Genomic DNA, 15,411 nt, shown 5'->3' on the forward strand with positions numbered 1-15,411 from the left:
AAAGCCACTGTGACTGACCCCAGAATAACAAACCATCTCCAGATCACAGCCAACTTGTGGCTGGGGGACACGACGCTCCTTACCTGCCTCAGATGCTGCTGCTAAGGCTGGTAATGGTGGTGGAGGAGGTGGCAGTGGTACAGAAGTTGCAGCTCCAGCAACCGGTGTGACACACGTGCCAGCTGCAGCCTCTGCCCCCGCCGGCACCATCCCAGAGGCCAGAGCAACAGGAAGGATAGAGATGTCACCATCGCCTTTCTTCTGGATCTTAATGGTCCCCTGCTTCTCCAGTTCATGAATCTTTTTCTCCAGTGTTGACTGTCGCTGGATGGCTTCCTCTTTTTCCTTCACCATTTTTCTCAAGGTGTGAACCTGGCTATTTGCATCCTTGTAGATTTCCTGCAAGTGCCACAGAAACGAGTGATTTGCATTTGTATTCACAAAACAGAATACCAGCACCAGAAACAGAAGGCAGCCTGACACCAGACTGTGCACTGCGCCAGGCATTATCTAACAGGGCATTTTCATGCAAACCATACATCTTCATGGGTAAGGAAGAACTTGCTTTATGCTTTTCCCACGCCAGCATTAAGGCTGTGTGCAGCACTGAGCCCTGTGAGAAATCTCACCAGGTACCAACACCCAGGGACACAGAATTTCTGATTGCTATTTGTTTGTCTCCATTTCTTATGTTAATCTTAAATATATAGAATTAGGATGCTACCACAATTTTTCCTCTAACGCAGAGTATCGGATGCCTTGCTGGTTGCTCTGCCTATGAGCAGATGTTGACCCATAAAGGGAAGTGGAAACACAGCTCCTGATCTGAAGGGGAGACTGAATCTGGAAGTAGTCAAGGCAGACGTACAGAAGAAAGCCTAGATACCAATCGTGCTTTGGGTCAACATCTAGGCTGAGGTTAGTTAATATTATGTTAGTAATCTTTGTTATTAAAATACCATACCAAGAAATAATATCTGGATTGTACACAGAAAGCAGGTTGTGCTAGATGCTTTGCAAACTAAGTCTGGAAGATTCCAGTTCCACCCTGAACTCCTCTCCAAAGCCAAGCACATGTGCAAAACTCAACCAGAAACACTAAAGACCTGAGCAATACGATGGATTTGTCTGGTTCACTGATTTGCTGGCATATTCAGCGAGTTGAATGCCCATCTTTGAGAGTACAGACAAGACATTCTACTTGGAGTCTGTGCTCTGTTCAAAATTAGAAAGCTAGCAGAAATTGCTCAGCCCATTAAAACAGCCATTGCCTCCCAGACACAAAATGCACACCAGATCCCTCCCCTGAAACGTGGCACCCAGCCAGAGTTTTCCCATCACGCTTACCCGAATCACATCCAGTTCTTTGTTTCTCTGCATAAGCTGTTTTTCCAGTTCCACAATCTTTGCCATGGCTTCATTTTCCGTATCTTGGAGTTTTTCAGATAACTATCAGAAAATAGAGAAACAGATTCTATAAGTTACGACGTCTTCCTCAAACAAAACGTCATCAACACTTGTTGGAGCAATGATATGTGGTAAATTATTGATATCCCACAAAATCCTGAAGTTTTTCTTTTGAAAGAGAAAGGGTTCCTGTGTGCGTGGAGGCAGGTGGCACTGAGTGCCCAGTTGCAGGCTCCTGTGATGATGAGCAATACCCTTCAGCTATGACTAGCAGGCAACCTGACTGGACTGCACTCGTGACCCTGTCCAGTTAAGAGAGTCTATCCTATAATAAAGAACTTAAAATGCAATTATTTGGAAAAACACTGAAGTTTGATCCAAAACACACAATACTACAACAGCACTGTTGCAAAGTCAATAGGTGCTGAAGAGGTAACACCTATAAATACGTCTTCTCGCAACAGAGCTAATTTAATAAGCAATGAATGAAAGAGAATTTGCATGTTATCTTTTTCCCTGTGGACTTTTCATTTATTTGTATCTTTTGCAGGCCCCAAAAACCCCTGGGGTTTGAAAGCCACGATGTTCCTGCGCTGCACAGCCCAGACCAAAATGTGCCTTGCCATACTAATGCATGGTGAGCCCCACATTAACAAGGCCATTCTAGTACTTTACAGCAACCTGGGGACTGAGTGAAACAGGAAAGTAATTAGAAGGCAAAAAAAAGACACTTTCTCATCAAGTCAATAAATATCTTACGAACAAACCTTTGAAGCAAGCAGTGCACCCATGAACACAAATATGCACCACATGAAGTTCAAAATACAGCAAGGTAACACCCAGGAAGTTTACCTGCACGAGACTTGCTTCATTTGCCAAATATTTGATCATCACCCATAAAGAAAGCACAGTAGTTCACAGGCTTCCCTGAACACTTCTCACCCCAGAGATTCTATCTAGCTACACCTGCACGTCCACCTCCCAAAAGAGAAGGGCAGTACTGCAGCACACACACAGAGCAGGCTGTGCATCACTCCACAGGAAAAGGTGACTTCAGTTTTGTACTAACATGGGAAATGTTTTCTTCCAGTTCTTCAACTCTTTCCAAGGCTGCATTCTTGGTTTCAGCATCCTCCAGTAATGCTCCCACGTCAAAAACGTTGTCCAGATACGCTTGAATCTGCACCTGCAGTTTGTCACTCTCTGTGTGTTTCAGTTTCTGTACAGCCAAGAACAAAAAGATGTCACTCAGCACCAGCAGCAGCCTGAAGCACCAGAACTGCCCGCAGTGCAAAGGGGAGGGAGAGCAGTGGGAGTTTGGCCACCTCCATCATTCAGGAACACACTCTGCATTTCAGCATTAGCTGAGATCATACATGAAAAGCAGTCATTTCCAAAGACCACGTGCAGGAACCTGCTCATACTCACATCCAAATACTCGTCCAGGCCCAGCTTTGTAAATTCGTACTGCAGGTGGACCCGGAAATTCATGTCCTCCACCGAGTGCACAACGATGTTGATGAACTGCATGCAAGCCACCTGCAAGAGGAACCATCACACATCAGCACGTCACAGCCCTGAGTCACAGAATCATAGGATGGCTTGGGCTGGAAGGGACCTCAAGGACCATCCAAGCACTAGGGCCCATCCAACCTGGCCTTAAACACCTCCAGGGATGAGGCACCCACCACCTCTCTGGGCAGCTGTTCCAGCACCTCACCACGCTCTCAGTGAAGAGCATCTCCCTGATATCCAACCTAAATCTTCCTTTTTTAGCTTAAAACCATTCCCCCGTGTCCTATCACTACCTACCTGTCGATAACTCTCACGTTTATAAACTCCCTTTAAATACTGAAAGGCTGCAATGAAGTCTCACCACAGCCTTCTCTTTTCCAGGCCAAATAAGTCCAGCTCCTTCAGTCTGACTTTATAGGAAAGGAGCTCCAGCCATTTGATCATCTTCATGGCTTCCTCTGGACCTCTCCAAAAGCTCCCAGTCCCAAGCACTGGAGCCCAAAGGGATGCCAGGCCCCCTGGGCCAGCCAGTACTGCCAGGGACTGCATTTTGCTATGGCTACTGCCAAGGGAAACTGCCGTTTGCTATTCTGTAGCTTTCTACCCCATCAGTGTTGGATTCAGGCTTGCAAAGACTTCATAAAAGATGCTTTGTTATTTGTAGAAAACATACTTTTAAAACTGTGGTTTGCATCCCAGCACAGTGCAGGCAAGTCAAGGCCCTCAAGTAAAGAGGGCCAGAGCCCCTCAGACAGCAGGGCAAGGTACCTGCAGAAGGGCAAGAATCCTGCCTGAAGCCCCACAAAGGTCTGCCCCACCTTTAGCCTGCAATTTAGCAGAATGTAAGGCACAGACAAATCCCTCTCTGCACATCCCCAGCACTCCTTCACCTCTCTGGTGACCACCTCCAATCTGCAAGAAGAAGTCTGCCTCGTCCTTATTGAGCAGGGCAGAACCCAACCACTGTAGATGCAGAGACAGAAGTAACGCCAACTTCTCAACAGCTATTGAGATACTTCTTCCCAGAGAATAAACTCGTGGGGAGGTGTTTGCTGCCCAGCAGCCTCTGATGGCAGGTTTGGCTGGGATGCCCACGGTGCTCTTCCAGCCTGAGCTAGCTTGGGTTCATCAGGGACCATACAGACACAACAAGCTCTGTGATGTCTTTTTCCTGTCCCTAAGCGCATCCCTGCTTCTTACACAAACTATGCTGCTCATGCCATTAGCTTCTGAGTCTGTACACAGCAGAAGACTCTTTCCAGTTCCCCTGGGGAGCTCTGGTTCCTCCTGGTGCTGGAGCTGGCCCTGGCCAGCTGAACGCTGCTGTCCTCTCAAATCACCCACTGCCAAGTTCCCGTATTTCAAAAGTGCTCTTGTTATACTTGCTTTGGCTCTTGCAGCACTGGGGCCAAAATCTCATTTCCTTTCTCAGATCCTTACATATACAACTAAGGAATTTATCAAGTCAAAAAAGATTAATCTAAGAAAGTTGCTTTTAAAATGAAGTATGTCAATGTCAACAACAGGAACCTTCCCTAAAATACTTCTGCCTTTTTGTTTCTTTCCTCCCATCAGATCAATGCAATTAACTGCAACCCCTTTCAGCTCCAACTTCACAGACAGCTTTCGTCTCCTCCATCTAGGGCAGCCTGAGAGCCAGCTCCTGCAGGAATAGCTCTGTTTGTGTTCAGCCCTTGCAACTACTTGAATTACTCGAGCTTTCACATTACATCCTGGAGATTTGGCTCCAGGACCTGTTTGATTCCATCCTGCAGAAAGGAAGGATTGCTGCCTTAGTACACCCTTGGCAAGCGGTGCAGCCCCGCAGTGCAGCACGGCAGAGGGGTGGATAGGAGCCCCAGCATGGCTCCTCACAGCCCCACAGCCCCTCTCACCCCCCAGGAGCACTCCTCGGGTGCTGCCCACAGCAGCATGTGGAGTGCATCAGGGCCAGATGGTGACAGGAACGAGCAGGCCTGCCAAATCATTTGTCATGAGCTCTCTCTTCGAGCTTTAGCCTTGCCAGACATTCAAGCCCTCGGTTGGTATAAGCAACACAAAGATGCAGGCTTTATAAGTATGTGGGCAAGTTTCAAAAAAAAAAAAAAAAAAATGTATTCATCCTTTTTTCAAACAATTCACCACTACCTTCAGCCTACAGCCTGAGACTTTTCCTGAAGATGAAACAGAACGCCCAGATGGATGCTGGAATTCACGGCTCACTGGGCTCATGCTCACACTCCCTACTCCATCATTATCACCACACCACTTCTCATCTTAACTAAATGCTAAGGGATACTCTTAATAACACTGGGCAAGGTAGCAAGCTGCAGGCTGCTGCCACTGTCTTGCTTCTGACCTGCACTAAGCTGCACTGCTCTCAAAGACCTGCCTTGCCAGCGTAGGAGAAACGACTGAGTCAGGCACTGGGGACAGACAAATCCTTCTGCTAAATTGCAGGCTAACTGAACGTACATCTGAGAATACTTAACCAACACTGTGACTAGCAACATGTCCTTACTGGGACTGCAATAATAAGGAACAAAACCAATGTAACGTATCACAGAGTTACTGAGAGCAGCTTGCTAACTTTAGTACAATTGCAGAGATCTCTGTAACATATATTTTTTTTGGACTATGAGTAAAAAAGGTCATCCTATCTTGCTCTTCTCATTTTGCCATCCTCCTGGGGCTGCAAGTTACTGGCACCCACATCTTCACAGCCCACAGGAGGCATCACACCAGATGATTTTACACCTAATTGCTGGCAGAAAGATGTCTTTAACAAAAAGCCTGCACCTGAACGGTACGAAGTGTCATGCATGCTTAACAGAGACAACAGAATAGTGAATGTCACCAGGTGGGAAACCCTTCTGCTCTTCTCTCACCTCCAAATTGGATCATGTCATAATAATAACAAGCAGTGCACTGACCATACCTGAGCTGCATCTGTTCTGTAATTAAAAATGGAAGTTCTAATCAGCATGACACTCACTTGCCACAGACTTAAAGAAACAGACACAAAAGTATTTCTGGTATCAAATGTAACCAGCTAGCTTGTCCTCACTGTCCCAACCCTCTGTCTTTCACATGCTTGCAACGTGCAAGTTGGCACTGTCATCCGTGGGTGCCAGCAAGACCTTCCTCTCTTGCTGTTTTCTGCTGTGCTCCAGGGAAGTGGATTTGGTGAATAATCATGCACATGCACAACAAGGAACCAAAGTGGTGAAAACTACTGCTATATTTACCCCCAGATAAGGACAGACAGCTGCAATGAGTCTCTCCCACACTTCCCTGTCTGTGATTTTGAGGATGTTGGCACACGTACAGAATATGCTTCTTGATACTGCAGATGCTGCTATTCTGCCACATAGAAACAGTACACGCAGCCAAAAGCTTCTTTCCCATTAACCTCTCTATGGCACTCGACATTTCTTGGAGGTAATTAAACTGAAGCTAAAGCATGAGAGTTATACCATGCAGTTTGGCACGTTAAAAAATGGTACTGCAATAATTTCAGGCCAAGGGTCAGAAGCCATATGCATCTGAATACTGCACGTGACAGCAGGAGCACACAGAGCCAGCACCAAAGCCAAAGTCCACAGATAAGGAGTGCTCACCATGAAGTCTATGTTGTTGTCTTCGTTTCGGAAGTGCTCCATCAGCTTCTCAAAGCGCTGTTTCTCTCCACACACCTACAAAAGAATCCCCATCTGTTTGTTAAACTAAGCTTGCAAGAGAGAGCATTAAGAACATTTAAGAGCAACCCCTGTGCTTGCTCAGTACCTCTCTGGGCAGGTTTTCCCTGTTAAAAATATTCTTCTTTGTGACGAATCCAGCTGAGGTATCAGCACCTGTGCTGCAATTATATATAAAGGTCTCTGCCTACCTTTCTTTTCCCTAAAAATGTAATGAAACCACTGCTGGCACAAATGTACACAGCAGCTCCAGCAGGCTATGCCACAGGAAGCCTCAGCCTCCTTATGGCTTAGAACTGGTTCTCCATTGTAATGTAATGTAATTAGGAAGAAGACCAGATTACAGAGAGGAAAAAAGGAAAGTTATCACAGGCTAAATGAGGAGCAAAATGCATCAGTGCAACGATCAGCTGGTCAGAATTACAGAGCCGTAACACAGGCCTGGTGGTAGGAAACACATGCAACTTGAGGGAGAAATCAGATCTAAGATAAAGCAGGACTCTGGATATTGCTTAAATCTTATTACTTCCCCAGAGCCTCCCTGGTTCGGCCCTAGTTTTCTCAGCAGCTGAATGACCTGCAGTCATTCACAACATCACAAAGCACCACATAAGCTGAAAAGCCAATGGGAGGGTGAGAGGGCACTGCTGCCCTCCTTTTATGTGAAGAGCAAACTCCTGAGAACTTCTTTTCCTACCCAGATATCAGCCAAACATCTGGGGAGTGCTGGGTGTTCCCACCAGGCAAACACAAACCCCATCACCACGACTATGGCACGAGGAAGCCAGCCATGGTAGTTGCTCCAGCCAGCTATTGCCACAGCTCCTCGCTTCCCAGCTGAGAACACCAGCTGCTGCTTCCCCCAGGAGCAGCTCATCGTGCAGAATTCCTGTGAAATGACCCCATGAATGATGAGGAAGGACTGGTGGCAGCCATAGGTACTTCTTTAGAAGCTGAACACTCCAGAGCAAGGATTTCCACAGCACCTCCCACAGTGCAACCAAATCCCCAGTGCATGTTTCTACTCACTCCCCAAAAGCAAACTCTTCACAAAATATGTATTATTATTACCATCTCCCCATTAGATTTCTCTTTTCAACTCCATCTGCCTTGCAGCGTGCATCTCCACAGAGACAGAGGCCCTGAGCTCAGGGGGAGTTCTTGCACAGACTTCATTGGAAGCTGAACGGAGCTGATCATTACACCTGCAAAGCACCTCATGCAGTGGGCTGCTGGGTCATCTCCCTCTATGTGTTCTGCTGGCTGAATGAAATATATTTCCAGTGTAAATCACTCACCTTCTGTCGTTCCTAACAACAAAATTTTCCTAACTGGGTTATTGTTCAGCTCTATGTAGTCAGGACCTGACATCAGAGGGAATTTTGCCAGGGGATCTCCATCAGAGGTTGGTGACAGCAGTTCCCATGAACCACTCGATAACACACCATCAATATTCATGGCGTCATCCCACAGCCTGCACCTGTGGGCCCTGTGCAGGCCCAGCAACCACCCACAGGCACCTGTATGCAGGGTGTCAGGGTGCACTCAGACACTCACAAACATGGTATTTAGAAGTGCTTCCAGCTAAACCCTAAAAACTCAGAAGACAGAATAAGCACACTTTACAAAGCATGCACCTTGAGAAAAAGATGCTCTTGTTGGCCAAGTGCTGAGCTCAAGGCTGCAAGGAGGCTTCCACCAGGAAAAGTTGAAGAGGAAACCAGGAGCTGGCAGAGCCTGGGGAGCCCACACGCTCTGCAAGCATCAAAGGCAGCAGCGTCCACAGTGTAGTTTGACTTTGGAGGTGTACCCTGGGCCTGATCCAGCCCCTGCTCCAACTGAACCCAGAGAACCCTCTCCCTGAGTTGCCCCATAGGCTGCTCAGCTGCACTCAACCCTGCATTAGTGCCCAAGCCATTTACTTACTGATACAGCACAGCTGAATGCTGCACTTCAGTCCAACCAACTGCAAGGCCTTCCTATGCTCCCTCCCATCCCCACAAAGCAGTCAGAGCTGGTACAAGAGAAGAACAGAAAGGTTCATCTCAAGCTTGAGCTCAAAACAACCGTGCCTCTCTTGTACCCAATTCAGAAAAAATGGAACTGACATAAAAAAGGTCCTTCCTGTACGATGGAAGGAACCTAAGAAAAGGCACACATGATCACTCAACAGTAAAAGCCAGAAGGACTGATTTCTGGGAAATCTAATGTTGCACGTGGGTGAGAAGAGCAGAGACAAACAAGTCTGAGCCGTTCAGGGCTGAGGAATTCAATGATGGAGCAAGCAGCAGCCCCAAGTACAGCAGCCCGCTGCCACCCCGCCACCCCGGGCTCCAGCAGCCCTGCCTGGGGGCAGCTGACAGCAACAGGAGGAGAAGCAGCAACCTGCAGCTTTCGGAGGCTGCTGGCAGCTATCTCACACCATCATCAGATGAGTCAGAGCTGGGAACATGTGCGCTTCAGGAGACGGCGAGCTGACTTTCGTGAAATGATATAATTTATCCTGGAAGATTAAAGGGAGTGAAACTGTAGTTGAAGCCTCCAGCCTGAAGATTGGCCCAAATCCAACGTGAATGCTGAAATCAAATCCCACCGCATGAAACCATATGTTGCCATTTCTATTTGAATACATTTCCAAGGTCTGTCATTTGCATTGAAAGTATGGTTGGGACTAAGAAAGACTGATCTTTCTTTTATTAGCATTATTCTGTGTAAGAAGAAAGATTAAACAGGCTACCACAGCTATAAAAAACCTCTGTCTCCACTTAGGTTGCAAAAAAATCCTTTTAGGTTGCATCAAGCCCACGTCATTCTGGAAGAACAATGTGGCTTTATGGGAAACCACCCACGAAGGGTCCTGTCCTGGGAAGGGCTCTGAGCACTAACAAGGTACACCCTGCTCAGATCCATTACAGAGGTACAATGCGATCCTATGAGGAAGCAAATAGGATCAGTTATGAAAAATGCAGTGGCAATGATACCCATACCCACTGAGCAGTGCTTTCGGGTCGCACCGTTCACCCCAAGACCACCCAAGAGCAAAGTTCAACCCCCCCAGCCCTCACAGTGCTCCCACTCACGTGGCCCCGCTGCTAAAAAGCTCCAGAAAGGCAGCTGGGCTATTCTGAAAACAGGGCACTGCTTTCTGTGTGGTGTCAGAAAGTGAAAGCCCAGGCTGATGGGAGCACCTCATCCTCCTGTCCCGACTGCTGCTTAATGGCACAAAGCACCACTGCTCTGCTGGAGAGCACAGCAAAGAATCTCAGAGCTATTGGGGTTGGAGCTCCCCAAGCCCAAGCCCACAGCAGTTCCCTACAGCAGCTGCATACACTGTCCAGGTGGGTACAAATATCTCCAGAGAAGGAGAATCCTCACCTCTCTGGGCAGCTGTGCCAGCACTCTGCCTCCATAAGGTGAAGAAGTTTATCCTCATGTTTGTATGGAACTTTCCCTGTTGCAGTTAGCTCACTGCTGGCTCACAGACAGCCTGCTGGCCACCAGCACATCCAGGTCCTTCTCTGCAGAGCTCCTTTCCAGCAGCTCAGCCTGGTACCCATTACTGATGTGTGTGGCTGTTCCTCCTCAGATGCACAACCCACGCTGGCTCTTGCTGAACCTCATCAGGCTCCTCTCCACCCATCCAGGTCTCGCTGAATGGCAGCACAGCCACTCCTCCCAGCACCACACCATCACCAAGCCTGCTGAGGAGGGACTCTATCCCTTCATCCAGCTGGCAGCCTCAAGTCCATACAGAAAATGAAATCATTCTGTCTGCATTTACACCTGAGGTGAGTATGGTGTGACACAGCAAAGGACCTCGAGCCAGAGAGAGCAATCGTCTGAGGGATTTAAAGCACATAACCTTTAGCAGGGGTTTGTGGCACAAGACATTTTCTGTCTTAGAACCGGCCACCTACCCACATACCCAAGTGCCCAGGGTCACTTGAAGCTGCTCCCTCCTCCTTCCCCAGCTTCTGAGAGCAGCCCCATCCCACTGCAAACGCACACAGTGCAGCACACAGCCCTTGCTGGGCATGGTGTTATGAACAGCCTGATGGATATGCAGCCCCAAAATTCCTGCAGCCTTTGTAAACCTTTCCTCCTGCCTGCACTGCTTTGTCCCAGCAGCACAATGCCTGCTTTCTCTGCCCCACAACAGCCCTCTGTGGGCAGCAGCCCCTCCGCAGGCAGGCAGTGCTCACAGGGCACTTTGTTTTGACTGATGCTGCTGATATTTCTGCAGCGTGCTAAAGAACAACAAAGCAATTTTCTCGTAAGTTACTGGTTAAGTAAACAGCTGTTCATGCTTACTAGGTTAAAATACCTTGTACTCCTCTACCAGCAGGGTTAAGGCACTCTCAAAATACTGCTGGGGGGGAAAAGACAACAAATGTATTTACATTTTCCAGCACTTGCAAACTGTTTCTTCTCACGCTGAGCTGTTACAATGGCCAGCAAGAATAATTCAGAACTGCTGCTTTCACTGCTGTCAGTCATTATTCTAATAGGGAAACGTGACTCTGAATTGGGTATTGTGAAAAGTTAGGGCTGAACAACATGGTCTCACTTGGCCGGAGTGACTGCAGGGAGGCGAACAATGCACTCCTGTGCCATGCCTCAGCTCACTGCACAGCCACGCACACCCACCTGCCATGGTATGCACACAGAGCCACAAACAGTGTGAGTTCTTCTCACCTGGCAGGTACTGCACAAGTCAATCAAAGCGATGTTAAATGTGAGGGCATCCCAGGTCTGCTCCTTTCTGATCCCAAGCTCCCCAAGGAACCACGCCGACTCTTCTCTGCAGAGCACACAGCAGAGTCCAGATGTTGGACAACCACCAAAGGATGAGCTGCCCTAAAGCTTTCTGGATTATCTGAATTCCAAGAGTCTTTTTGGCATTTCCTCTCGTCTTGCAGAAAACGAGGGGTCTCGTGAGAAATACAATCCATCTTAGGAAAAGCACCTCTGTTCTACTTTGATGTACTAAAATTATTTCCCATAAAGAGAAGCACACAAGCATACCCTCACCTTTCCAAATGCAATTATTTTGGTAAATGCTTACATAATAATCAATTTAGCTGCTTTGATGGATTAGAGCCAAAGCAGGCAGTGCTTCCTGCAGGGAGTCAGGACTGCTCAGGCTGCCCCTTCTGGCTCACAGCACATCACAGACAAATCTTCTTCCTCCTCGGGTTGGATCCGTTCTAAAACTACCATTATGCCTACTGCAAAGGGAGAAACAGAAGAGTGGTAGAGATCTCTGGTCCTTCCTCAGAAATGCTTACTTGTTTTTAAAGTACGTACTGTATTTAAAATGGAGATTAATGAAAAGCTGAGTAAGGGTGGAAGGTTCTGCTTCACAAAATGCAATTCAGTGTGCTGTGCAAAAAATGTCACTTTCAGACCTTCACAAAAATGGAATTTTGCAAACAAAAAAAAAACCCCACAATTTCTTTGTAACCCTTTCCATTATGCAATCTCATTAGAGCTGTTGGATTGGGATTTTTCTCATCCTATCTGTAAATGTATGGAAGTCATTCATTTATTGGGTACTGCACCTTTACTAAAAGAGTTACAAAGCATACTAATAAGACAGCTAATTAGAAATGCTGAAAAAGATTTGGAAGAAAAGTCACAATACATAAGAAAACAGCTTTTAAGGGTCGTTGAGCCTGAGAATGTAAGTTTCATTTAATGAGAATTTTTTGTTAGTTCTATTTCTGGATGCTCTTAGCAGTTTTCATACCCAGAGTCCTCTGTAAGCACAAGGTCAGAGATGTGCATACATATCCACTGACATATACACAGATATATGTTCCCACACTCACCTCACAGCCCCTGGATGGAGGCCTGGCAGGATGCAGGCTGCCCCAGCCACAGCCCTGGGTGTGGAAGTGCTGTCTGAATGGGAGATGGCACCTGCACCTCACTGCAGAACGTGGAACTGCAGGTTGGATACTCTCCTGTTCTTAGGGACGTGGCTTAGTGGGCATAGTGGTGATGGAGTGACCTGGGCTTGGAGATCTTAGAGGTCTTTTCCAGCCTTAAGACTCCATGGTTCTGTGATTCCCAGCTTCATCTTCCAGCAAGCACCAACTGCGGCCAGATGTTTCCTATGCAATCTATTCTCTGCATACAGGTGCTTCAGCACAATCTGCCCCATGGTACCGAAGATTAACTGACATTCTCAAGTTGTACAATCTCATCAACAAGACAGCATCCTTCCTCGAGAAGGCAGCAGTGGAAAGAAAGGCATTCTGATGATGGCAAAACATCAGGGAAATAACACACAGCTGGCCAGCTTTGGGATGCTGCCTTCTCTGCATCCCAGATTAGACATGTGGTGCACAAAGCAGTGCCTGTGTGCAGCAAGCAGAGGTGATGAGGGGCTGCATATGAGCACCACGAGGCTCCCACAGCTCGTGATGGCCACTGCAGGCTCATCAGGACAATGAAGCACCCAATGCCCACAGCCATATGGCCCCACACCATTCTGGCAGGGCAGCAAGTAATGATACAACAGCAAAGCAAAGCCAGCAGTAAGAGACAGCAGCTGTGCTCTCTGTATGACCACATGTGCACTCGCACTATTAAAATGACTCCTCTGAATAAGCACTAGGAAAATATATCTTGTTTTCCAACAGTGCACTCAGCCCACTTCAATATAAATGGGGATCAGGCTCTCAGCATCTTCTCTGTGACCCACAGCTCCTGCAAAGCCATCCTGAGGCTAACTCTCCTCATTTTCCCCCAGGCATTCTGCTGAAGTGCATTTGCTTATCCTCTGACACAAATCCCAGGCAACTCGGATAAAACGGTGCAGCCAGTTCTCACAAATCCATGGAAACAAGCACAAAGGACCCAGGAATATTGCTAAGGAAGCCCACTTGCAAGTGGGTAAATGCAGGGGTGGTGGCAGGGCTGAATAGCTCGGGCAGCCCAAGCTGCCACAGCCATGCAGACAGTTATGCTTCAGTGCTGGGAGGAGGGGCTGCAGGGAGCATCAGCACGGGGCCAGGAGCTCACAGACACAGCAGGGCACAGGATGGGTTATGTACAACACAGAACTCCTCACCATTCCCAAAAAGGCAGCAGCATTCAGCCAAGCATCACCCAGCTCCCACCTCTTCTTCTGCCCCAAACTACTCTTTCCCACCCGGATCCCATTTCCCATTACTTACAACACTTCAGCACTTTTCCCCATTGAGATCTTCTGTACCAAATACCCCCTCGAGCTCCTAGGTTGTCACACACTCCTGGTGGCTCCAAGATATCCACATGATTCCATTTCCAAAAGGGACCCTTCCAACATTATCCCAATTATTTACTGGAAAGAGAGCGTTGGGCAGCGTGCAGAGCTGGGTCCCTGCAAGGGCACACAGCCTGCACACCAGAACTGAGGGTTTCAGTTCAAGTAGGTGAATCCCTTTCAAGAGACACCTGAAGTAAAACCACCCATGTGAACATCCTGACCCCAGACAGAAAAAACCTGGCCCATCAAATCATTTTCAAAGGAAAAGCCATTTTCAAAACGAGTCTTCAACAAGACTCAGATCAGCTGTGGTTTCCCAGCTCAGTCAAACCCTGAGAACCAAATTCTGTTCTCATTTACATCACTGCAAAGCTCAAAGCCTAATGAAATATTTGATGTTCACCCTGATGCAAATGAGAGTTGAATTTGGTCTTAAGTATCCTGTTTTCCTCTTGACTTTATTGCAGGGTGAGCATGAGACAGGAGTTTGGCTTCCTTTGAAGTTACTTCATGGCAAGGAGATATGGTGGCAGAGATCCTGTCTGACAATGCCAGTGGCTGGGATGAAGGAAGCAAGGCACACTGCAACACGGGCTTATGGAAACCCGCACACACAACCTCCAGCCCAGGCTGCTTGGAGGTCCTTAGTATTCCAGCTACAGAATCATGAAGGCTGGAAAAGACCTGCAGGATCACCAAGTCCAACTGCCATCCCACCCCCACTGTGCACACTGACCACATGCCAGTGCCTTGAGAATGAATTTAAAATGTGCTTGAAACTCATACTGAAAGTTGCCCAGGAGGAAACTGGAAAACAACAGTACACAGTGAGAATAAGCAGAACAATTGGGTAAACAGCAGAAGAGCTGAAGGAGGAAACTGGAAAGGTGGAATTCCCCTCCTTGCACAGCTCCTTCTCCTGCTCCATCCAGCAGTTCCACAACCAACAGCCCAACCAGGCACCAGCAGCAACAGAACAGAGCAATACTGGCAGACAAGCTGATGGGGCTATGTAAGAATTTCTGCCCAAGACTGCCACTGAATAAACCAAAGGAGGAACAAACTATAACTCCAACCTCCAGCCTGCAGACCTTATCCCATTGGAAACTGAATACCTTATATTCACCATCCCTGCTGGGCAGGTCCCACCAAGCTGAGGTTGCAAGCCAGCACACCCTGGTGATGATGCTCTGCTCCATCTCCATGTGCTGCCAATCCTCCCAGCACCACAGCTATAGTGGGGATGTGTGCTGGGCAAACACAGCAGATGTAAAACAGAGATTGGTATCTCTCCACCAGAAGCAACTCCCAGAATATAAAAAGAAGGGAAATAAAAGAAACAACTTGCCTTGTTGATCATCTGCACCAACCACCTATGGCAGCAGCAGCAATAAGGAAATACCTGCTGCATGTTCATACACAGTCCAGTCTGGACTCATCAAGTTTAACCATTTTTGAGCTGGTAAGACTAGATTCATTTTCCCTTTGATAATAAATCCACACCTATCCCCAATATTCACAACAACTGGAAGCACA

The 15,411-nt window shown here is 47.5% G+C and overlaps 1 protein-coding gene across 8 annotated transcripts in view; it reads right to left on the reverse strand.

Annotated features, from left to right (window-relative positions):
* The window catches only part of FMNL2 (formin like 2), a 107,470-nt gene that overhangs the window by 16,747 nt on the left and 75,312 nt on the right, over positions 1 to 15,411 (reverse strand). For all 8 annotated transcript variants that reach the window (XM_090143459.1, XM_090143461.1, XM_090143456.1 and 5 more), the window contains exons 10-14: positions 6,543 to 6,617; positions 2,836 to 2,946; positions 2,477 to 2,626; positions 1,348 to 1,449; positions 84 to 399 (exon numbers count right to left, since the gene is read on the reverse strand). In XM_090143459.1, coding sequence (XP_089999585.1) covers positions 84 to 399; positions 1,348 to 1,449; positions 2,477 to 2,626; positions 2,836 to 2,946; positions 6,543 to 6,617 — 754 coding nt within the window. The remainder of the gene's footprint in view (positions 1 to 83; positions 400 to 1,347; positions 1,450 to 2,476; positions 2,627 to 2,835; positions 2,947 to 6,542; positions 6,618 to 15,411) is intronic.

Source organism: Phasianus colchicus, chromosome 7 (genome assembly GCF_987193195.1).
Source record: "Phasianus colchicus chromosome 7, bPhaCol1.hap1.1, whole genome shotgun sequence".
Taxonomy (NCBI): Eukaryota; Metazoa; Chordata; class Aves; order Galliformes; family Phasianidae; genus Phasianus; species Phasianus colchicus.